Below are 24,472 nucleotides of genomic sequence, written 5' to 3' on the forward strand. Positions count from 1 at the left end.
GGTCTCCACACACACAGACAAAGATGGGTGGAAATATAATCAGGATAGCAACAGAAAGCCCTGCAAGGCAGAGGACACCTGGTTCTGGAGAGGAGGCAGTTTCAGTTGCCTTTCAGCTGAAAACCAAACTCAAGGTTAGAAGTCATTGTGTTACAGAGCGCTCTGAGCCTCCATTGTCTGTGATGAAGAAAAAGAGGGAGCGTCTATGAACTATACAGGTAAGTGAGGGAGAGATAACTGTGCATGTGCCAACGTGCTTGCAGCAAGTGCAGTTGCACGTGTAGGAAAGCTTAAAACGTTTTCAATAGACAGACCTGGGAAAACACTGTCCCCCTTTACACTAGAGGTAGCAGCCACAAAGAACAGACACATAGAGGAATGCGCGGGGGCCACGAGGGTGGGGGGTGGTATAGTAATCAACAATGCCCTATAGGGCCGTAATGATGCACTGAAGACAGATCTGGACTCGAATGTGCTGTATTCATTTAGTCTCACATTAGTGCAAACAACTCCACACGCTGAAGGATTAATCAGCACATGCTTGATTGTGCACACATGGTCGGCACTCTGATCTAAACTGCAAAATAATTACTGTTCGGCTGTGTGCAGGACCTCAAAGTTATTTCAGATCTTTGCTGCACTGCTGCGTCTCAGCACACTAAAAATCAGCTCTGCTGTGTAATTCTCTTTGGTCTCGTTCAGCCACTCCTGTGAAAGTGCTTGCCTCCAGACCCGCTGGTCAGGTCGCAGTGAGGTATCCAGGTCGAGCAGGAAAACTGTGACCCACATTTGGGAGCCACTCTCGTAACAGGGTTTAAGCCTCACTGTTCCTTTTGGGATTTTTGATACTGAATCTTATCTGTAGGAGCTGGTTCTTGAAGTTGAAATTGTAGTTAAAAAAACACAAAAACACCTTATTTGCTTTTAAAAAAACATTTGTATATTCCCATCCAGGAGGAACGAGCCTTCCAAAATCACACTGCATCCTACACTACAGTTGCACTGTCCTGTGACAAGACTTTGAAAGTGTATGATGAATCTTCTCTAAATATGCTACATCGCTGGTCAAACCGAAGCCTTGCGTGACCGACTCATTTAGTTTAATGATGGAGGGCCAGAAGGCAGAAGTGGTGTCCCACAGGAAGAAAAAGAGAGGGATAACTGAAGCAATTTGCGATGCTGCAGAGCACAAACTGTTTGTTATAAAAGATCCCAGAGAGGCAGCAATAAAAATCCTGCGTATAACAATGATACAGAGACAGACTGAGAGAGGCAAACAAAATTTAACAGATCAGCAGTGTACATCTCAAGAATGCCACGACATTAACAAGGCCGAGCTGGAAAGCAAAACATAAACATCCGCCTGATGAGTTCTAGGGACCTCAGGAAATGCCTCTTTCCTCAGGAAGTTAATATAGAAAAGAAAAACTAAAAAAGAAAAACAGTGTTTTTAAATTTCTTCAATTTCTCATTTAAAAAGCATTATCCAGCGCCATACAATCATCCTTTTTTATTAACTCTCTATGTGCCTTAATAAAAAACTTTTTTTTTCTCCCTCCTGCTGAATGCAGATCCTTATATGTTCCATTTTCCTCTATAAACAGAGCAACAGCTTAGTATTTAAATGAGAGCAAAATCTGTCCCGACTCCCTCCAGCAGTACAGCTGAGAATCAGAGCTTGGGAAGTAGCATTAGATGGCATCTTAATGGCATCTCAATGAGAGTTAATTTTCTCTTCCCCCTGAGAGAACAACAACAGATTTCTCATCACATCGAAAAAACTGTATGTTTCATCCACATCTGCTGAGTATTTTTTGTCTAAAAACTGGACAAAGAGAAGACTTTGGAACCCAAAAATCTCCAGACACTAAATGCATAAAGCTCAAGGGAAGGTTGCTGTCCATCTCAGAGACGCCTCTGACAGCAGACAGGGACGAGGAGGGGAAGAAAGAAAGCACGCGTTCAATGTCTTATTCAGACCTTTTCCATTTGGCTGACTGATGATCCGGACAGAGATCAGTCGCACAAACTGCCTCTGCTGGATCACTTACCAAACAGAGGAAAAGACCAGAGCAGCTGTGACAGCAGCAGCAGTCTCATATCTGACAGTTACAAAACTCGGTGCACCGCCTGCTTGACAGCTACACAATATACTGAGTCTAAACTTCACAGGCGGAGTCTCCTCCGTCGTTCTGAATATCTCCTGGCTGACTGCATCAGAAGTACTGGAAGTAGGAATTCTTCTGACAAGCTGCAGACTGCAAGTTCCTAAGAGTGAAGCGCCATTAGTTTGAATCAAACCAGACACAGCAACACAACTCACATTGTGCTCAATTTGTAATTATACAGCACAAAGATTTGTTAACTCACAGAAAATGTCCTCTTGTACTTATTTGTGTATTTTACTGTGGACACTAAAAAAATAGATATTTCTGTAGTAGATATTGAAAACTGGAATTCTCCTGTCATTTTATTTACCTCTTTATCTATTACTTTATTACTGTAGTTAGAATGGCTGTGGAGAGATATTTATCATTAGGACAAGCTGTAAAATTTATAAAAGCAATTAAAAGTCCAAAAGTGTCCTCCTTCACATTTTCCAAAGATGTCCAGTGAGCCGGACTGGTTTCTCTGCCAGGCCGATTCTGGGCCGCGGACCTTGTGTTTGACACACCTGCACTAAAATATGGAGCCACTGATTTGCTGATTTAGTTTACCTACCCAAAAAGGACTGGGAAAAAGTGCACACTTATTTAATCCCACTTCTACTCTATAAGTCACCAAATAGTCTTCATCAAGCTTGTTTGATATAGACCATGTGTGTCAAATATAAGGCCCAGGGGCCGCAATCACCCCAGCAAAGACTGCGATCTGGTCCACTTGACAGCTTAGGAAAATGTAAAAAAATATCCATCCATCCATCCATTTGCTTCCGCTTATCCTTTTCAGGGTCGCGGGGGGCGCTGGAGCCTATCCCAGCTGTCATAGGGCGAGAGGCGGGGTACACCCTGGACAGGTCGCCAGTCTGTCGCAGGGCCAACACACAGGGACAGACAACCATTCGCGCTCACATTCACTCGCACATTCACACCTAATGGCAATTTGGATTTTCCAAAAAAATAAATAAAAATATCACGGGTTAAATTTTGGACTTTACAGTGTTTTCTATGGATAAAGACCTCCCCCACGAGCATTATTACTACACCGTAGTAATAAAGTGATAGGTAAACAATTAAATGACAGAAAAGTTCCTGTTTCTACTATATATTAAAAACATTTGTTTTTTAACAGTGTTTCCACAGTAAAATAAAACAAAACAAAAGTATTTTCTGTGACTCAACAAAAACTGTTTTTTAAATAATTACAGGACAGACTGAGCAATGAGCTACCAGAACTTCTTTTGTCATTTTACACATTTATTTCTTACTGAGAGTCATCAGATATCTTTGTTTTATTACAACAACATTTCTTTATCATGTGAAGGAACTGAGATGTACTGTAGAAATGGCACTTCTTGCTCTTATACTAAGACATCTCAATGTGGGATTCAATGCATAGTTAAACTTTGTGAGCTTCACTTAAGATCAAAGTGGGCTGTATGTAGCCCATCAGTTTGACATCCCTGATATAAAGAATAACGTTTTGTGATAAATGAAATGCACTCAACCCATTTGTTTTGGTGGATAAACACTTTAAAAGTCTACCTGTCGTTTTTTTTTAAATAACCCATTTTCCTCACTCTGTCTTGCAGAGTACGGGGTTCAATAGTCGTTAAAGTGAAACTCCTGAAATTTAAGCTTGCTGTTGGGCTCCAAAGGCCACGATGACAATTAGTTTAACTTTGTATCGCAATATATTTAGTAAAGTTTTCAAACACGGCCTCATGAGAACTATATAACTCACAGACAAGGAGTCTAAGCAGTAACAATTTAAGTACAAGCTAATACACAATCTTATAATAATGTAATCACATTACTACACTGTTGAGCGCTGTTTGTTCAGCGTACTGCCACATTATTCTCTAATGGCATTACAAAAAAAGACTGCTAAAAATAAAATACTGCTTCAAATTTTAAAGGCCGCTCGTCCTTCTGGAGAACCCACCCTTTAAAAAATGACATAACAATAGTAAATATACGCTTAAACAAGAAAAACTGACACACTGAACTCAGTTTCAACTTTGCCTTCTAAACACAAACACTTAAATACTTTCTGAGCTGCGCTAAACAGTGTTACGTTCACTCTGAATGATTGTCCCACAATAACAAACTACTGAGGGGTCAAAGACCAGATGATCTCAAAGTTCATGGTTTTTCTTTTCTCATCTGTTCAGAGCTAAAATCGTAGAGCACTATTTATAGCAGAACAAAAGTTTCCAGTTTTATGACGCAAACATGCAGCTTCTTATCTCAGCTCAGCACGGCCATTTATTTGGATATTTGCTTCAAAGGCTGAAGCCAGGAACTAAATGGTTCACTATAACAGGCTGTCACTGCAGCAGTGCAGATAACTCATCCTGCGTCAGAGGGAGCGCTGCCCTGAATATTAAACTGCTCCAGTCTTCATCATCACCTCCCTTTAATCCTTCGGAAAATGGAGCACAAACACCACATACACATCTGCATAGGTCAAAGGCAGCCAACTTCACAAACCCTAAAGCTCGAGATGTAGGAGATACTTCAGGTTCAGTTTTCTTGTCTTTACAGGTGTTTGTGGTATGATGCAGGTGTGCATTCGGAGGGAGATGTAATGCATGCAACAACTTGTACCTACCATGATAGGTACAAGTTGAGGACACTTCACTCAATTTTCCAAAAAAGGTATGAAGAAATGAAAATGGTTTTCAGGATCGTTGAGGCGACAGCAATATCTGATCATTTCAGCTTCAATTTGATTGATATCACTTTAAAAAGGTGCCACTACTGTACTGTTCTGTCACACACTGGCTGTTACAGACGTGGATGATTTTTGAATAATGTAGGTCAGTGTATTTACAAGTAATCCCGGCCAGTTGAAAGCTCAGACGTGAAGCGGTTCTTAATGCTCAGGCATGTTTTACTGCTCTTGGCTCTGTGTGGTGCTAAAGAAAGAGGAGATTGATGATGATGAACACAGCAGCCGCAACCCACCTGCTGTTCAAATCTTCTGTTTGCAAGTGGGCAACCAATCAGAAGACAGCTAAAACAACTCGTTTCAGACTGCGGCCACACTGAGGCCACGTTTTAAATGAAATCTCTTTGCGTGTGTCTGTTTGCGATTTAGTCCGCAAGGAGTTGAGCAACAAAACTTAGCACAAAGTTTAGGCTCCTGGATGCACTTATCTATATCAGATATTACAAGGCTGTCACGTTGCCTAGCAACCACTTACCAAATGACCTTTTTTTTAAGGTTTTACACACGTACAACACCTTAAAAGCATCGCATAGTTTGAATTTTCATCACATTTATACCCACACAGTTGAGTTATTTATCATACATTATGATGCCATGACCCCTATTCCATTACTACCTAGTCAGGCGACTGGGTTTTTAGGGTGTTCCATTAGGTCAGTGGTGTCGAACTCCAGGCCTCAAGGGCCGGTGTCCTGCAGGTTTTAGATAACACCCTGGGCCATCACAGCTGATTTACAACTCTAGGCCCTGTTCGACACCTGTGCATTAGGTCATAGCACCTGGTGTGTTTTAACAGTACCTGCTTGGCCGGGTGACGTTGTCAGACTGCATGCCACCGATTGGCTGGTCATTAGAGTCACTCAATGAGTCATGAGATTGTCTCATTCACGAAAATCAACCTGCCATTTCTGGAAACGGTTACAAAAAAGCAAAAAGCAAAAAAAACCCAAAACGCAGTGTTCTCCGTCTCAGCAGACCGAGCAGCAGGTATTCTTGCTTCGACGTCAAGCTTTGTTGTAGAGTTTGTTACGTCGCAGGATGCTCGAACGCGTTGCTATGACAACGACCATGCACATTTGGTGGTACCAAATTGTAATCGAAAACCAGTCGGTCCAAGTAGGTAGTAATGGAAAAGGGGCCTAATGTGATTAAATATTTGAGTTTGCCAACAGCACCAAACTCACCAGGAAGGATTATTTTGAACTGCGTATCAGGTATTAACTCTAATTCACTTAAAAATTTTCCAGCTCTTAAATTTTATAGTTGGTACAAGCATAATCAGTCCCCTTGACTGAAATTTCATGGAAACATTTTTTTTTTCTCTAATTTTAGCTTGGAGTGTATAAAAACACACAGCCTGCATATATATGAAACTGTCCCAGACAAGAGTTATGTAATATAGTGCAACTCCTGCAATTCATATTTTCCTAATGACAAGGCTGACATTTTGGACCCCCATCTCTGGGGGTTAAGCAAAATCTGCACACTATACCAAGATCCTTCAAAACAAGTCCATTCTTCCTCTCAGACTGTAACCGTTGAGCCCTTGTCAACTCACAAAGGGTCCACAGAGCCATAAAATAAAGGCCCAGGGGTCCCATATATCAACGAGGCTGGACCACAGAGCAAAATCGGCTATTTTAAACATGTGTGAATGCCTCTCGCTCACCAGGGAGAAAGGGACAGTCACACAGCTGGCAAGACAGGTTACAAATCATTACGCGAGACATCCAGCCCGTGTGAAACCAGCCCAGCAGGCGCCACAGGCAGAAAAGTCTCCAAGCGGTCAAATCAATTCATAAATAATAAAACATCTGAGTTGTACATTAACTGCAATGTGATTTTTATGCAAATACTGATTTCAGGTCTGTTACAGTGCAGCCAGAGAACCAACAGACACTTTCACAACAGAGCCGGATGACGCAAGATTGCCACATCAACAGACACCTGCAGACCCAACCCGTCCTGCAGGTTTAACCCCCAAGAAAACTGTTACCGCACAGCACATTGATGGGAATAACAGCAGATAACCATCACCCTCAGAGCTTGAAACCATCAGATAAAGTCTGCTATTAAGTAACAGCGGTTGGAGTGGTTTGGAAGGAAAGGGGTTTTCTCTGAGTAGCCTCAGCAGCTTTTGTGTTTTTGTGGCCACACAAGCACCATTCAGACAGATGACCCGCTGCAAACACTCCCCCTCCCCACCTCAGCTCTTCTCCTGAGGAAACCAGGACACCAACCGATTATTCCTGTGGACATTTAAATAATTGTGGTAGCTAAGAGAAAAGACAACTGCTTTCCCTTGTTGCCATGGAGGGGATTAAATGAGCAGTATAAAAGGCTGGCCGGGCTTTCAATACAAGTGTAGAGACGGGATTAGTGGCGTTAGAGAGGCCGCCGTATGACCTTCTGACTGCTTAGTTCATTAGGTACAACACAGGCCTGGAACTTGTGTTCGTTATCCAACTGTTTAATAGCAGCTCCTCCACCCGGATTTACGATGAGTTTAATTAAAGCCCAGCCATCTCCAAACGCCCGTCATCTTTCACTAGTGTCCTGAATAAAGGCAGATTCAGAGAGAGCATAAACCCCACACAATGAGGTGTTATGTTTCATAAAAAACTTAAAACACAAAAAAGGCTCCATTCACAGCTGTCATGTCGCGTTTAAATTACACCGCAACCTCATGTGAACTTCTCCTCCGGGTTTGTTTCGTTTGAATCCGAGTTCACCACGGAAAACCCTGACACTCGAGTCACCACAAACATCATCAGTGAAAATGTGGGATCTCTGTGACCTACAGGCTGCTGGTCACATCTGAGGGAGGAAAACTGAGCGGAAAGACGCTCAGCCGGAAGAGTCCCGTTCGCTCCAGCTCAGTAAAGGCTTGACTAATGGGCGCCAGGATAAGAACATACGTTTTTTTAAATTCTCCTGCTGATGCTGCTGCTCCTCTCTGGACAGCATTTTCTCACAGGCCACACAGCAAGAGGCAGACAAGCACCCTTAAAACCAATGAGCTGGGGTCTCATGGGACCATAATTTGGTGAAAAATGTGTCTGAAATTAAATATTCCCAAACAAAATCTCCCAATACAGTCTTTGAAACTTTCCCAGCTAAATTTGTGGCTTTCCTCCCTCGCACTCAGTTCATCTTCCTTTTTCCTGCTCCGTCTTCGTATAAATAAACTCATAAAGCCCCTGATCAAAGCAGCCAGTGCCACCGCTTCAAAGTAAATCACTGTGCTGAAGGATAAATATTATTTCCTGCATGTTCTCCTGTGCTCCCACCAGCGTAACGTCACTCATGGTGAGAGCAATTTATGGGAAAACAAGGACTGTGTGTGTCGGCAAGATGATTTAAAGAACAGCACGCAGGTCAGCTTTTAAAAACAGCAATCAAGGGTTTTTTCCTCCCCTTCTTCTTTTCCATCTTAAAGTGCACATTCTTCTGAAATCAGCCAGTGAGGGTAATGACAGAAAAGCAAAGCCACACAGAGTTTCAGCTGAGAGATGCAAACTTGAAGGCTTTAAGTCATTACAAATTTTAAAAAAGAATGAATATGTTGCATGTATGACTGTTGCGTATGTGTCTGTGATTCAAACTCATGCCTAAACAAGGGCTGCTGACTCATACTTCCTCGTCGGCATGCCTGCAGGTGTTACTTCCCCTCCTCCATAATTAATTACAACCTTCCTGATAAGAACTAATAAATGTTTCTAGACTTCCTGGTGAATGATACATTCCTCCTGTCAGTACTGACTGATGCTCCTGTGAGGTAATGCCTCATGAATAACTTTATTAATCATGAACTACTTTGAATATTCTGCATTAGACATTTTTAGATATTAACTTTTTTAAACAGCTACTTTCTCCATCAGTCTGACAGCTGTTTGCTTTGATTATACACAAAACTACTCATTTATTAAAGATTCAAATACCCTTTAATATCCTGGCACCAGTAGAAAACCCTCATAATTTTTGTACTGCCGTTGTGTTTGGGATATACTGGAGATGAATTACTCCCAGTGTAGTGGTAAGCACTGGGAGTAGATGGCCCTGTATGCGTGCAGACCACCTGTCTGGACACTCTTACCTGTGAGGTATCAAAAGGTGAGACAAATGCTGAATATATCAACAGCACTGGGCTCAATCACCGGTGATCAGACAGACATTTACCTGGATTAAAAGCACACATTTTCCCCCAAAACAAAGGAATCACTTAGCCCCCTAACACACTTATATCCCACAGTGCTCAACATTAGTATTCCCATTCATCTACTCACCAAAGCTCGGAGAGAGGGCTCATCCAACGCTGAATAGCTTTCCAGGGACATTTCTGAGTGTCCTGTCGAGCTCAGGTGAGACGAGGTCTGGATAGGGATAGGTGTCCCGATCAACAACAACAACAACGTCTGTACCCACCTGCACGGCACGTAGGCTGTTGTTATCGTCTTTTTAAAAATTATCCGCACTGTCTATAACTTTCTACTCAGCACAGCAGAAACTTTTTTTTTTTTACTTCTAACAACAGAAATAAACCCTCGTCCTGCTACAAGAGCATACCTCGGTCGTCTTCGTCTGTTTCTCGGGTCACAATGAAAGCACACACAGTCCGAAGTTCTCACGAGGAGACGTTGGGAGCTTTTTGAACCGAGGATTCCCTCGGAAAGGTGTAACCCCGCCCCTCGCTGGATCTGGCCTCTCCCGGCGCTCATTCAAAGCGCGCCGCTGTGTGGGGAGACGTAAAATAGCCTCCAGGTATTTATATGGCACTCGAATCTTTAAGATTCTCATTAAAATCTTACCTTTTATAATATTAATGAAACCTCCCTAAAATAATACTAATAATTATACATACCTGTTACCAATAATTATAATAATAATTACATTGATTTATAGTCTGTAATTACCTGTTTATACAGTAAATAAGGGATTAGTTTATTTGATAGCACTTATCTAATAAATAGATTTTTAAGTTTTATTGTTGATAACAGGGCAGTAGAGTAGGCCGGAAAGGTGGGACAGAGACCAGGGAGGGAATGACACACAGGAAATAGCCCAGGGTTGAACTAGAGCCAGGCCCCTGCAGTAACCTTTCAGCAGATGGACATCCACTCAACCCACTAAGCTAAACTGACGCCCAAAGTCTGCCTTCATTCAAGATTTTGTGCAAATGTTCCAGAGAGATTTTGGATTATGTTGACACTGATAGCATCACACAACTCCACCACATCCCAAAGGTGCTCTGTTGGATTGAGATCTGGTGATTGTGGAGGTCATTTGAGTACAGTAAAGTCATTATGTTCACGAAACCAGTTTGAGATTATTTGGCCTTTGTGACATCAGCCATGAGAGTAAGGTTACACTGTGGTTATGGACACAGTCGGACTGTTTGACACTATGGGGCCCAAAGTGTGCCAAATAAATGTATCCTACACTATTGCACCATCAGCAGCCTGAACCACTGATAGGCATTCATGCTTTCATGTTGTTCACACCAAATTCTGATCCTACCATCTGAATGAAATCAAGACTCAGACCACGCAGCATTTCTCCAATCATCTATTGATGAGCTTTTGCAAATTGTTTCATGATCTTAGCTGACAGAAGTGATAACCAGTGTGGTCTTCTTCTGCTGTAGCCTATCTGCATCATGGTCCCTTATGTTGTCCATTTAGAGATGCTTTTCTGCATACTTTGGTTGTAACGATTGGTTATTTGAGTTACTTTTTTGAAGCAGTCTGGTCTTTTTCCTCTGACCATTGACATCAGCAAAACATTTTCACTCACAGAACTGCCACTCACAGGATATTTTCTGTTTTGGGACGGTTCTCTGTAAACCCCAGAGATGGTAGTGTGGGAAAATCCCAGATCAGCAGTTTGTGAAAAACTCAGAGCAGCCCATCTGGCACCAACAACCAAGCTACGTTCACAGTCACATAGATTACCTTTCTTCCTCATTCTGATGCTCAGTTTGAATTTCAGCAGGTCATCTCAAGCATGCCTACGTGCCTAAATACACTCAGTTTAACACAGAAAGCAAAGCAATTTACTCAAACTAAAAATAATCAGAGATTCTGGATTTCTGATTTTCATGCACTTTAACCCAAAAACCATCCAAATTAAATAATAATAATATATTAAAATGTAACATTTTAAATATTATTAAAATAACAACATTTATACTGTATTCTTACTGTTAGAGACACTCTAGTATTTCACTTCCCTAGCCACGCTGTTGGCGGTAGAAAAGAAATGAGGAGTGGATTAAGTGAAGAACATGAGCAGATATTTTAGTCTTTCTGCCACTTTGTTACAACCAGGTTTATTCATGTGATGTATATGGCAAAGAAAATACAAACACCAGTCACAAAACTATCAAAGTGCGCCTTAAAACTTTTAATAACTACACAAGACAAAGAGCATCAAGACAGCTGTTCTTAAACAGCACGTCAGCCTAAAATCCAACAAAAACAACACACAAGGTGATATCGCTCATGAGCTGCTGTCTACTTGGGCATTTTGATCACAAAGGCAAAATGTGCAGATCTCATTATATGAGCAGGCCCTATGTTACACACAAAATACATCCTATCTATCCGAACTACTTAGAGGAGAAACATACAAAACTTTTAACACTACTTCATAAAATATTAGAAAACATCTTATAACACCACAAATATAATTCTATAAGCTTTCTATATGAATTCTATATGATCCGAGATATGATGGTATTTAAATACAAATGAAAACATTACTGAGTAGTTACAAACAAATTATTAAAGACAAAAGTTTAACAGTATAAAAAGACAAGTGTTCAATCGAACCGGAAAATCTTCTCTTGGTCAAAGATGTAGAAATTAAAATTGTTCCTCAAGCCCTTTAAACTAAATGTAAAATCTATCAAAGTGCTTTAGGTTATAGAAAGACGAAGAAACGGCAAATAGTGGTTACACAAAAAAAAAAAAAAAATTAAACGTAACAATAATAGGCTCGAGTAACAAACGAAATATAAAGTCTAACAAATGCACACTGTTGGGGTCAGGTGACTGCCCTTGACACACACACAGTTTTCTTCATAAACCAAGATGTGATTTTTAAGGTCTTAAAAAAACAACAACCTTATATTCAATATAAATTAAGTCCATCTTAGCATTTATAGTGAAGGCTTCATGTTAGCCATAAAACATCTGATATAAAGTAGAATATGTATGAATAAACCAAACAGACTTTTAAGTGCCCCTATTATACTTTGTAGGCTTTCCCTATCCTTTAGTGTGTTATGCATATAATCTGTATGTGAATGATGGACATAACCTCCAGGTATGCCTCAGGCCTGCATCCTTTTAAGCGGTCAATCTCCTCTGGTTGTAGGCTATGTGAAAAATGGTCCTTGGCTCCTTGGCTCTCGGGATACCTACCCTGAGGAGTATTTATGGGCTCAGTAGCTAGCTTCAGCTCATACTGGATAAAACATGACGTTAATTTTATAACTTATGCTCCTTGCCGGAGTCATCTGTCAGCATCTTGTCAATCAGAAGTTGATAACTAGTGAGTGTGCAGTTTTAAAGATCAGCTCGAGGCTTCCTAACAGGACTTTTCTAATGAACAGGTGACGCTACGCTGGCTACACTATTTAGCTTTTCTGTACACGTTTGCAAAGTTATAAAGTCCATAAGGAGTTACACCCCCCAGAAAACACTGCTCCCGAACTCATTCTAGATCGCTATGCACCGCACTCCTATAAGGCCACAAGACTGGCACTCCCTCAAACAAAGAACGAGCAGCTGCCTCACAGTCTGCCATGATTTTCACAGTAGAGTCATTTCTGCTCATTCCAAAATATCTTAGTTTAGAGCAAAGCATGCCAAATGTTCTGCTGACTGAAAGATGGTATGCAGGAGTCTTCATGCACCCCTGATATCTGAGGAGGCAGAGATCGGCACTCCTATAATCTTGATGTTAGAACAGCCACATCATGATGGTTCAGATAAGTAAGAGATAATGGCTGTGCTGTGATTTCATTTATATTTACATGTAAACTGATCACAGAAAGTTAGAAGTAATCAAAATTCTTTCTATTCTGGACTATCTTAAGTATATAATCAGAGCTGTCCTTGCTCTCATGCCAGCTGACCAATCAGAGCAGGGTTTTGTGCAACGGGGGTTCTTAAAATGAGAGGAGCTTAAATGGGAGCTTTTGAAGATTTCACAAGTATACAGTTTGAGAAAATTGTAGTTTTGAACATTAAGGCATGTAAGCTTACTATAGCACTCTCCCAAAATAAAAATTACAAAGCTACAAAGAAGCATAATAGGGGCACTCTATTTTTTTATACTAAGAGTAAAATTCCTCAAGATATAAACTTTAAAATCCAAACACTCTCACAGGCACTTAGCAGATAGCTATATGTTTCATTAAGTTTCAAAAAGTGCAAAAAGTTACACGAAAAGCAGAAGAGTAGAAGATTTGGTTATTCCATTTCTGCACCAGTCTCAGCTCTCACTCTTCGTCCTGCTCTTCATTTTGCTTCTTGGGTAACTGCAGTTGGAAAAAAAAAGTGAAAATGCTTTTAAAATCATGCTGTGTGGCCCTCACGTTAATTATACAGTTATTCTGCGATCAAATATCTGCAATCTTATCTTGTTCTGTGTGCAGAGAATTAATGATCTCACTTATTTCATAGTAACAATTAGATCCTTGTATTTATATTTGCATCATCCTATGATCACCGTGAAGAGCGTACATGGTCTGCATCAGTGTGCAGTTACATTTCTATCAAACCTTCTTTTTAGCATAGTGCTGGCCTTACTTTACTGGGTAAGGTCCACCTTTTGTGCACATTGGTCAGAACTGCAAACAGCTGTGATGCAGCGTGAGATCCATCTATCAAAGCTAGCAGTATGATTTGGAGCAGTTTGTGCGGTAATGGCTCTTTTGTGATGGCCTAGCTGCACCATAGACATATAAATAGGTTTTTGTCACCCATGACCCCATTGCTGGGTTCACTGGTTGCTATGACTTGGACCACTCACAGTAAATGTTACCAAGAGCTCCCATGACCTGGTGTTTTGGACCTGCTCTATCCTCAATGTTTTCCTTGTGAAAGTTTCACAGAGGGGCGTTGAACAAAGTTCTTTCTTTGTGCTAGCTGGTTTAACAAAACCTAAACCCCAGTCAGAGATAACAGGTATCACGCAGTGGTTATCAACTTTCTCTGTTAAGCTGCGTGCCCACATAAAAAGGGGCGCTTCACCCCTCGTGACTTTTGTTCCTGCCCAAAATAATCCCTACGAGTGTCTTCTACTGTCATCAGAGATGCTATCAGATAGCGCTGATAAAATGGTGATTAAAAATCTATAAAGAACCTAAAAACCATAGCAGTAAAATGCAACACTGTCACAAATAAGATAAGAGATGAAATAATCTGGTGATTTAGTGTACAGACTAGTAAAATAAACATTGTGGTAATTGGCAGAGGTGGAAAGTAACAAAGTACAAATACTGTACTTAAGTACAATTTTCAGGTATCTGTACTTGAATAGTTTTTGTTTTCTCACTACTCTTTACTTTTCCTTCCTACAGTTGTCTGTTGAGGTACTTCAGCATCTAGCTAGCCATACTGAAGACGAGTAAGCATAAAGGGAATGTGAGGTCATTTCAAATGCAGCGTTTTTAAATCAGCTCAACAAACATCAGCTAAAGGTCCAGCTGCTGTATTTCACAGGGAGAGAAAAGAAAAGAGAGCTAACTTCACTCCCAGATGGAGAAAGATAAGAAAGGGGACAGGAGAGAAAGAAGAGAGGTTAATCTAAAGATAAGAATTGCTTAGTGGGATTTGATAAACTGTAAATTTAAAGCTTACATGTAAGTCCTCATGTTTTTAAATATTTACACTGTTTGGAAGGTAAAGACACTGTCAAGGTACGTCACTCGTTATGCATAAATATGCTGTGTTTTTATTGTTAATCAAATAAGGATTATTAGCAGAAACATCTTATTTGGTTTAACTTCAATTTTTTCTACTTTTACTTTTTATGCCACCTGCAAAACAAAAAGTTTAGGCTTTAGTTTTGTTTGTTTTTTTTACATTTTATTTTATTATTAACAGGTTACTTTGAATAGGTTAACTTTATCCTACTGCCCTGTCATTAATTTAAAGTTTAAGTTTTGGCAAGAACAATTGAGGAACAAACAAACAAATAAACAAGCAGGAAAATTAGCTGGTGTTGCCTGGTTTAACTTTTTGCTTTTTCACCATGTACATGCTCTGATCCTACAAACATGCAAACAAATATCAATGTAGGTGAATGGGATTTTAAAAGTTGTGTACCTTTGATACTTGATTCCTTCTGTTACCTCTTCCTTCTTTGTTTTCTGGATAATGAAGTCTGGTGGAAAAATACATTTAAATGAGAATATTAATAACATATCAGGTCCATTCATCTATTTTCTTCACTACTTGTTAAGAGTCACAGGGAAAATATCACTAAAAGTGCAGCAAAAACTATATATTTAATAATTTTTTAAAAAACTAACAACAGTCAAGTAAAGCTAAAAAAATATTTGCACATAAAATTATTTTACCCCTTTAGAGATGCATTCTTGTCTGTGTCACAGAAAGAAAAGTGAGTCCCTTCTGCTTCTCCGCCCTGCTGAGGTCTGTTCTTAAGCGAAACATCAAAGTTTGACGTCTTCCTCTGATTCGGTTGGCCGATGCAGCTTTTCTGCCATCCCCTTTGGTTTTGCCCTGATGGTGTTTCACTGTCAAATGCAAAGTCCTCATCCAAGAAGTCTGCTATATACAAGAGAATTTAAAAAAAAGAAGAAAAGGTGTAAATGAAAATAAATGCAGATGTAGATACAACAGAAGAAAAACTGGACATACAGTATCTAGTAACCCAAATAAAATGCAAACAACACAAACCTTTAACAAGTTATACAAACGTGTTTGCTGATACTGCATGAAAGGTATTCTAGCTTTATGTATGTAGTTTCTTTAAACTGAATTGAACATTTCTTTAATTCTGATTTTATCTAACCACAAGTACAAATGAAAACTCAATTAAACACACATAAACATAAAATATCTAAATCAACTTTATTCTCATGCTTTGATCACATTTAACTCCCTGATGAAGGCTCGTTTGCTGAACAAAGTTGTTTTAGATTTATGTGCCGTTACAGCTCACCTGGCTGAGCTCGTGACCCAAATACTGAAGGCTAATGCAGTGGATTTATGTCCACCCAGGCCACTTGCCGTCTGTCACCCACCCCCACCCCCACACTTACACACACTTTCCCCTGCTTTTGTTAAACGTTAAAATGCCAAAACGTGACTAAACCATGAGAAGAAAGACATTTTAAATGTCATTTAAACACAAGTGCGTCAAATCGCTTAATCACTGTTGAAACACAGACTTACAAAATTATTTCTGCTCATATCAAAACAATGTCTCCATATGTTACTACATCACTGCAAATGGCATATTTAGATTTCTCAGAATTAGTCAGTTATTTGTTCCCATAAATCAGGTTTCTGAATAAATGTCAGATTTTACCTTGGTGCCTTATTCTCCTCTGAAACTCTGGGGACGGCAGCCCAAAGGCTTCTCTACCAGGGCTTAGTGGCTTTTTGACCGATGCTTTTGTTATGTTATTCAGAGGGTGAGCACTCTGGGGGCGCATATCACATTTGTCCTGTATTAAAGAACAACAAAACAAACAAACAAAATAAATAAAACTTTAAAACAACAAAAAAAAAACAACAATACATACACATGTAGTTGAACACATTTTAAAAGGTAATACAGAGTTCTTAACAGTCATCATGAAGTGGGAGTTTTGTATTGGCTGGGTAATTAGACGAGTGAAATACCTGATGGTGAAAGACTACAGCCTCTTCAAGAGCAACTCCACAAAATTCACATGGTATGACCACATCGCCCTCTAGTGGACTGGCTGGAGGACTGTAGGATGCTGGGGAGACTGACCGCGGGAAGGTGGGGATATTAGAAGCGAGTGTGTCAGGAAGGCTGTGCATCAGCCCTGAAGTACTCGTGCTGGTCCTGTCGTCTTTAGGTGGAGATGAGGGCTGTTTGCTGAAAGACGCAAAGGCCGAAGCAGGACTGCATCCAGTCTGAAACAGAGAAAAGTGCACACTGTTGAAACCTACGTAAGTCAAGTTGTCATGTTATGTCTAGATGGAAATAAGGCATGTGCTCCAACATGCATAGAGTTTAAGTGGACTGTGAACAATCGAAGATAAACCAAAGGTATGCAAATGTTTGCACGCTGTGTGATATCAGTCTGGATCTAAGCATTTTACACTGAGCAGCACACACAATTACTTGTCATTTAACAATACAGAGTGCCAACTGAGAGGGCAGCAGTGTGTGCAGAAGGCTTAGAAAGAGAACCAGAAATACACAGAGGTTATGAACTAAAGCTGAGGCAGACCAAAAGAGGGAAAAAATCTGAAAATGTCAGCTGAAGTTACTTGGCAGGCTGAAGCAGGTCTTTTAGACTGAGTAAATGAATGTTTCTCTAAGAGGAAATATCTCATGGTTTACTATCAGATATGCATAAAGGTTAGTTTCAAGGTGTAGCCTCTGGGTGGACGCCATCAGAAATATCTAAGTTCATTAGTCAAAAAAACAGAAAGAAAGAAAAAAAGAAATTAACAAATTGGTGATTAAAAATTTTACGTTTATAACAAAAATGGCAAAATCTAATTTAAAATAACTTGCCTGACAGGGTAAAATCATCAAAGGCACCGTCTCTTTAAATAAAATTCACAACGCCTGTATTCTAACTAACTGTTCAAACTAAAATACAAAACAAAAGAAATCCAATGCATTTCACCACACAAGCCATTATCAGAAAATAAAACAGGACTTTATAAGAAATACATGATCGTTTGTAATGACGTTCCACTAATGGTAAACTTCCACCTAGGATGAAAGTGGCATTTTCCACCAGTGAAGCTCCACCAATAGGAAGAATCTTGAAAACCTGGACAGGTGCACCTATTTTTATGGTGTTTTGGGCTTCTGCATGAAGACTTCTGCACTAAAATACAATGGAGTTTTTGGTAATAGTTTATAATGGTAATACTATATAATAGCCCACGACTTAGAGCATAATTCCCCAGAAGTTAAATGGCATTTCAATGTATTTTATTTAAAAACAAAATATCTGATTATATTTACCTACAAACGCTTAAAAGGTTGGGCACATTAGAATAACAGGGCAGCAAGTCAGCTTTTAACAGGAGGGTGGCTGTGCATCCATAATGCACGTCAACATAATGAATATTAAATATAGACGTAAAACAATAAAATAAAAATAAAATAAAGACGTAAAAAGGCAACATTAATCCACTCCATAATACGGCCCGTGTACCACAAAGTACGAAATTGTTTTACTCATGCAACATGTAAAATTATTTACATGCTACTTTAATTTAATTACAGTATAATTATTTCTTTGTTTCCTGTAAAAGCCTGACTTGTAAGCCCCTTATTCAAGTGTACCTACCTTATGGTATTAGTGGGTAAATATAATTAGATTGTAATTTCAAATTAAAATGCATTGAAATTTCATTTAATTACAGGGGAGTTAGTTGCAAGCAGTATTTTAAAGTTATACCGAGTTTTTTTAGGTTAAACATCACCACTCTGATCCACACCAGAATAAAAGCAGTTTAATGTTACTTGGAAATACAGTTCCTAGGAGTTCTTTGATGATTTATGCTTTGTGTTTCCTTCCAAAGACAACTTGACATAGATTTGCTATGAATACTGATATGTTTTGTTCTCAAAGAACCAACTTTAAATATTTTTGTTTCACTGATTGTACAGTCAATAAACACCAAAATGCAAGCAAATGAATATAAGCTTTTACTTTGATAAGTCTGGGGAGGATGAACTGCTCCTTTTTATTTTCATTTGCTGAAACTGGCCCCCTCTAAACTTACACCATGCCTTATTACAGGCGGAAGTAAAACAACGTTTAGAAATGTGGACGTGAAGAAAATCAGCAAAAGATCCTTATTATTATTCAAAGCAACGATTGTCTAAGTGTATAATTGTGACACGCGGCAGTCTTTTCAGGCACCATGTGACTGTAGTGCATTTGTCCATCAGGTATTCTGTGACCCCACTCAGGTTTTAGCTCAGCCGATTTAAAGGAACTTTCCGACATCTAAAACTCTGAGTGGTAACATCGAGTTAGCACTGAGACTCAAAGAAACACCAATCAAAGGCAATCTCAAACCTGATGTAAAATGAGGTCGTCTTCTGGAAACAGCTCCTCGCAAAATTCACAAGGCAGCATTGCATCTGGGAAAACAATTTGAAATGATCAATAAATGGATATCCGAATAACCTGATGTTTCCAGCAAACATTAACTCACCTTTTTGATCGTGGTCCTGCACTGCACTTGTACTTGATCCAACAGTGAAGTCTGGATAGTTGTTGTTGGACAGAGAAGTGTTGGATTTTCCAATCTTGTGATCCCAGATACCACTCCACACGTTGCCCTCGACACCTCTGGCCCCCGTGTCTCCTTCAGTCTGCAGGCTGAGAGCCAGCATGTAGTCCAGACCAGATGAATCATCATCCAGAGTGTGCTCAGTATGTGCCCATGTGCTGCCGCTTCTGCTGTGCAGAAAATCACTCTGCCCCAGCACTGGAAGTACAAGATATTAAAAAAAAAAAAAAAAAAAAATTAGTTCAGGAAAATAACTCAACAGCATGGCAGATTCATTCTAATCTCTATGCAAAATGTAGAGTAAAAAGAAAATATAAATGTCTGTTTAATTATTTTTGGTAAAATGTAAAAGTTAAAACAAACATGACAGTAAGAGACCTAGAGTGTGAGCAATATTTCACAAGTGTAAAAACTCAATTTTTTTTTGAAGAAAACTGCCAATAACACTGAGGTTATGCTTATATAGACAAACACACAGTGCTGTGTATGTTCTGTCTGTGTATATGTGTCCTCCCGCGCAATCAGGAGTTGAGGAACCAAATTTTGCACACAGGTACATCTTAGGCCCCTGAAGCTTCTGATCTAAAACACACGTTATGATGATATCATCATGATACCTAGCAATTATCTAGCAATGGGGTAAAATAACACATTTTTCAGTTTAAGCACCTACAACACCTTATAAAAGTATTTTCATTTTTCAGCTAGTTACATTTCTGGAGCATTCATTTGTGTGCTGCTGTTTCAAAATGTATCAATCAAAACACTCACAGCTGCTAAAAGGATTCTGTGGTGAAATATTTCTCCAGTCTCCTAAGGGCCGAAATCCCCTTGAAGTATTATAAACTGAAGGTCGGGGAAAGACCTGCTGCTCTGCTGCACTGACGTTATTATTTTTCGGGCCTCTCTCTTGGCTTCTCAGGGGGTTTCTAATGGAGTGAGCTTCCAGCCATGCCCCTGACTGAGGGTCCCCTGGACTTCGACCCATCCTACTGTTGTTTCTTTCTTGGGGCGGTGTGAGGCTTCCACATAAGGCCGGATGTGTAGCTTGTTCTCGCAGCATTACATTGCACTTGCAGTAGGGACACGGCTCAGTGCGCGTTCCACAATAATCCTCGTGGTCTTTGGACTGACTGAAGACAAGCTCCAGTTCGCAGTACTGGCATGGAACCAGCCGCTGAGAGCATTCAGAGCTCTGCAACAGACAATCATCATGAAGACGCAGGATTTAATGAAGATTAACAAAGCTGAGAGTTATAAAAAGAAGGAATGGAAAGGCTCTTCAATAATACCTGGTGGGCATCCAAATTATTCTTCTCAATCTTCAAACCACACTTGCAGGTAATCTAAAATGAAAAGCACAGGATTTATTACATTATCACTGTTGTGACACTTTAGAATCCAATAAGATAAGATAAGAGATAAGATAGAACTTTATTAATCCCTCGGGTAGGTTCCTCTGGGAAATTTGTTTTCCAAAAAGCACAGCACCGACAGAAGTTACAGAGTCAAGAATATTATATATATATATATATATATATATATATATATATATATATACACACACACACACACACACATATATAAATACAAAGACATATATAGATAAAATATACAAAGGGGATAAATAGAATAAATAGGAATAAAAATAAAAATACAAGTGAATTGCACATTTCAAGTATGATTGTTAACAAAAAGTATTGCACAAAGGTATTACACAGTGAAGTGGAGAGACACTACAGCTTAGTTGTTCCCCCCTCCTTTGTCCTCCTGTTTCCCCTCCCTCTCCCCTCCAGAGAGGAGTTAAACAGTTTGATGGCGTGTGGGACAAAGGAGTTTTTAAGTCTGTTGGTTCTTGTCTTTGGGAGAAGCAACCTGTCACTGAACAGACTCTTCTGGTTGTTTATGGCCGTGTGCAGAGGATGCCCAGCATTGTCCATAATATCCAGCAGCTTCTTTAGTGTCCTTTTCTCTGCCACTGTCACCAGAGTGTCCAGCTTCATGCCAACCACAGATAAAGGTTTAAATAAGGTTTAAATAAAGAAAAAAACCAACAACTCCGCCACCCCAAAAAAATACACTAACAGAGCTTGCACTTGAAAAGAATTTAACTTTTACATTTTTTAACTTTAACTTTTTACACTTTACACATTAATAAAACCTGTAGAGAGCAGGATGAAACTTTTTTTCCAGGTTCAGAAAAAGTTTGAGAACCACTGCAACAAAAAAATAATCATCTGTGATGTATCACAATATTTCAGCAACTGAGAAACACAAAATGTACATAAAAATATTTTAAAAAGCAGTGACTATGTATCACCGTGTGTTTTATCATTATTATTCCATTCTGACAAGATGTCCTGTGCACAATTACATCTCTGTCAGCCATCTTCCTCCTGAGTTTCTATTTCTTCATTTCAAGTTAGCCAACTTTCATTTCCTTAACCCCTTTCCTTTTGTTAAGTAACACCAAATGAGTCATAAAGTAAGAGAATCCAGTGAAATCTAATGGGTGGTGGAATCAATTTACAGCAAATAAATGTTTTCATAAATTCAGAATTGAATTTACAAAGCTTCTTTCAACATACAAAGTCTTGAATAATTAGGCCCCGTTATATCCCGTATATATTATTATCCTAACAGAGCACTTTAATCTCGCACTGCAAGTTAACTTCAGTCTCCATGAGTTTTCAAACATAGAATGGGAGGCAAAACCTTCAACTTTTAGGCCCCGCAACTATGGAACCATCTCTGAGTTTGGATTTAGGAGACAGACCCTCTCTATTTTTAATATTAGGCTTAAAAGTTTCTTTTTTGATCCGCCTTATAGTTAGGGATGAATCAGGTAGGCCTAACATTCCCTTTGTTATGCACCAATAGGCCTAGGCTGCATGAGGTCTTCTTACACCTGTGTGTTTATACTGCTGTCTTTAGCAGTTATCAAGTTTGTGTCTCACATCCATAATGTGTCTTTTGTCTTAGCTCTCTCTGCGCTCTCATCTTTCCCCTACAGGTTACAGATTATGACTGCCTCTCCTTGAGCCTGGATCGGGTGATGGTTTCTTCCTGTAACCAGGGAGTTTTTCCTTCCCACTGTCGCCAAGTCCTTGCCCACAGGGATCGTGTGATTATAGCAATTTCTTTCTAAAATTGTAGGGTCTTTATGTTACAGTACAAAGCACCTTGAGAGGAAAGTTGTTGTGAACTGTCAGTAAATAAATAAAACTGAACTTCATAACATCTCTCTCTCTCTACACACACACACACAGTCTACATTGCTCCTCTTCAGGCTTACCTGTGTATGTTCCTGCTGCTTGTGATCCTGCAGGTCTGACCTGGGTACTGGCTCCTGGCACACATCACACAGAGAAATATTTCTTCTGCAGTGAATCTCGTGGGTTGTAAAATTGGCCTCAGGGATGTCATGTTTGCTTAAAGGGACAAAGAAAATTAAGAAACCTTTTATAACGTCAATCTATAAAAAATATTCATCGGGCGATGCAAATATTCCACCTACCAATTGCCACAGAACTGTGTGTTTTCATCTGCCATGATTTTGCCAAAGACTGTGGGGGTAAAAGTAATACATTAGTAACAAATCAGCAAGTTGTTAGGAGGAAGATACATTTAAATCAGCTCTCTGGTGAGTGTGGCGTTCATATGAGCTACAGTTTGAAGCTAAAGAATATGTGTGACTGATTCGTGAAAAAGGTGGCATTTGAACATCGGGCGACAATAATATTTTTTTATCGAGCTCTATTAAAATAGACCCAGACATTATATGGGCCGCCACTGTTGTTAGTCATTGAAACTGCTTGGCAGCAGGACTTTCGGTTTGCTCACCCAGTGTTTCAGGCAGGTAGCTGACGTTAGCTGACAACGATGGCCTGAATTAGCAAGGAAATTCCTTCTCAGTAATAACTAACAAGCATATTTGAACTACCTCGAAACGTTTTACTGTGCTAGCTCCTTATTATTTTGCTAGATATATAACCCCGTATTGAACACACGACTAGGTATCACCGCAAAGTTACGCTAGCTAACTAACTTTATAAGCGCATACGAAGAGGCTACTAAGCCAAGAAGCTAATGTAACATCGTTTGCCCCCCCTTTAGATAGTTTCTGCCGACCGTTAGAAGCAAAGCCAAATCAACCGATTTAACGCTAGAGCTTATCAGTCAATGATATTCACCCAAACTCACAGACGACAGAAAACTACTTGACGACAACTAGCCAGAAAAACAGTTCGCTATTTCCTTCTTGAGCTGGTTTAGATTGACACCCAACGCGGAGTTCGTCAGGCAGTTTACGACTCAACCAAACCAAAGCGTCTCGTCACAATTTACAAAACTGCAACCAGAATACACCTACCAAACGGAATGGCAGGCTCTATATTTTGGGGTCTGGACCCACTTACGTTGAAGCAGTTAAAGGTCAAAGTTAACTGTAAGTCTTAACTCAGGGCACAAAAGCTCCAGTTGTCTCTCCAGACTGATCTCTGATTGGTTGACAGGAGGACCGTGCAATGGCTGAAAACGTCTCGGGTAAATCTACTTATTTTTATTTTTCTATCCTATCTCAGAAATCTTACACATTTAATGGTTTAGTGCACATTTTATTGTATATTTAGCTAGATATTTAAACCTATCATTTCAAAACATGATTGTCGTTAATCGGTTTTCTTTTTTAAAACCAGAAAAATAATAGTTTCAAATTAAATAACAATAATAATGATTACTATCTTTAAAACTATTAGAATTTTAAGTCTACAATTTAGTAGCGATCGCAAACAAAGTACCAGCTTTAGTCCCATTTATATTCATAGCCTGGATACTATCATACACTACTCAATCACATAAAGCCAAAGTTCAGTCAAAACGTTATAAAATTAAGTCAGTTAAACTCAATGGATGTCAGTTTGTCCAGATAGAAGCATCAAACACTGAGAATTTACTTCTTGTGCTTTGTTGCAAATGAAAGCTACAACAGCTGCACTGCAGAGGTAACAAGACCACCTGCATAAGGGAATGGTTTTGCAAATGGTTACTAGAATATTGCTCTTTATCACTAACTGATTTTT

General features: G+C 39.5%; 2 protein-coding genes across 7 annotated transcripts in view; both read right to left on the reverse strand.

The window, feature by feature from the left end:
* Positions 1 to 9,541, reverse strand: part of smtnb (smoothelin b) — a 48,572-nt gene extending 39,031 nt beyond the window's left edge. Inside the window, 2 exon segments of the mRNA XM_006789678.3 lie at positions 9,180 to 9,266; positions 9,460 to 9,541. Of these exon segments, the coding sequence (XP_006789741.2) occupies positions 9,180 to 9,230 (51 nt within the window). The 5' untranslated portion in view covers positions 9,231 to 9,266; positions 9,460 to 9,541.
* A 1,733-nt stretch (positions 9,542 to 11,274) lies between these two features.
* On the reverse strand, positions 11,275 to 23,899 carry trafd1 (TRAF-type zinc finger domain containing 1). 6 transcript variants are annotated; one of them, XM_006789681.3, is made up of 12 exons: positions 23,810 to 23,899; positions 22,909 to 22,957; positions 22,687 to 22,822; positions 20,684 to 20,737; positions 20,163 to 20,586; positions 19,314 to 19,589; positions 19,175 to 19,239; positions 16,776 to 17,036; positions 16,459 to 16,597; positions 15,485 to 15,695; positions 15,231 to 15,288; positions 11,275 to 13,438 (listed from the first exon to the last, which is right to left on the reverse strand). In XM_006789681.3, exons 2-12 carry the CDS (start codon positions 22,941 to 22,943, stop codon positions 13,400 to 13,402), a joined length of 1,698 nt encoding a protein of 565 aa, XP_006789744.1. In that variant the 5' UTR covers positions 22,944 to 22,957; positions 23,810 to 23,899; the 3' UTR covers positions 11,275 to 13,399. The 6 variants fall into 6 exon arrangements, with proteins under 6 accessions (XP_006789744.1, XP_006789743.1, XP_035763252.1 ...); XM_006789680.3 differs by having other exon boundaries at positions 23,764 to 23,853; XM_035907359.2 differs by lacking the exon at positions 23,810 to 23,899 and adding an exon at positions 23,595 to 23,754.
* Positions 23,900 to 24,472: the final 573 nt, after the last annotated feature.

The sequence above is a fragment of the Neolamprologus brichardi genome, chromosome 12 (genome assembly GCF_056152115.1).
Source record: "Neolamprologus brichardi isolate AB-2024 chromosome 12, ASM5615211v1, whole genome shotgun sequence".
NCBI classification, from domain to species: Eukaryota; Metazoa; Chordata; class Actinopteri; order Cichliformes; family Cichlidae; genus Neolamprologus; species Neolamprologus brichardi.

Excerpts from the sequence above, each read along its gene's own strand:
- trafd1 (XM_006789681.3), bottom strand. The coding sequence starts at position 22,943 with ATGGCAGATGAAAACACACAGTTCTGTGGCAATTG. Across the intron at positions 20,738-22,686 it reads AGCAGCAGGAACATACACAG|ATTACCTGCAAGTGTGGTTT; the intron begins GTAAGCCTGAAG and ends TTTTCATTTTAG. Across the intron at positions 16,598-16,775 it reads CTGTAGTCTTTCACCATCAG|GACAAATGTGATATGCGCCC; the intron begins GTATTTCACTCG and ends TCTTTAATACAG.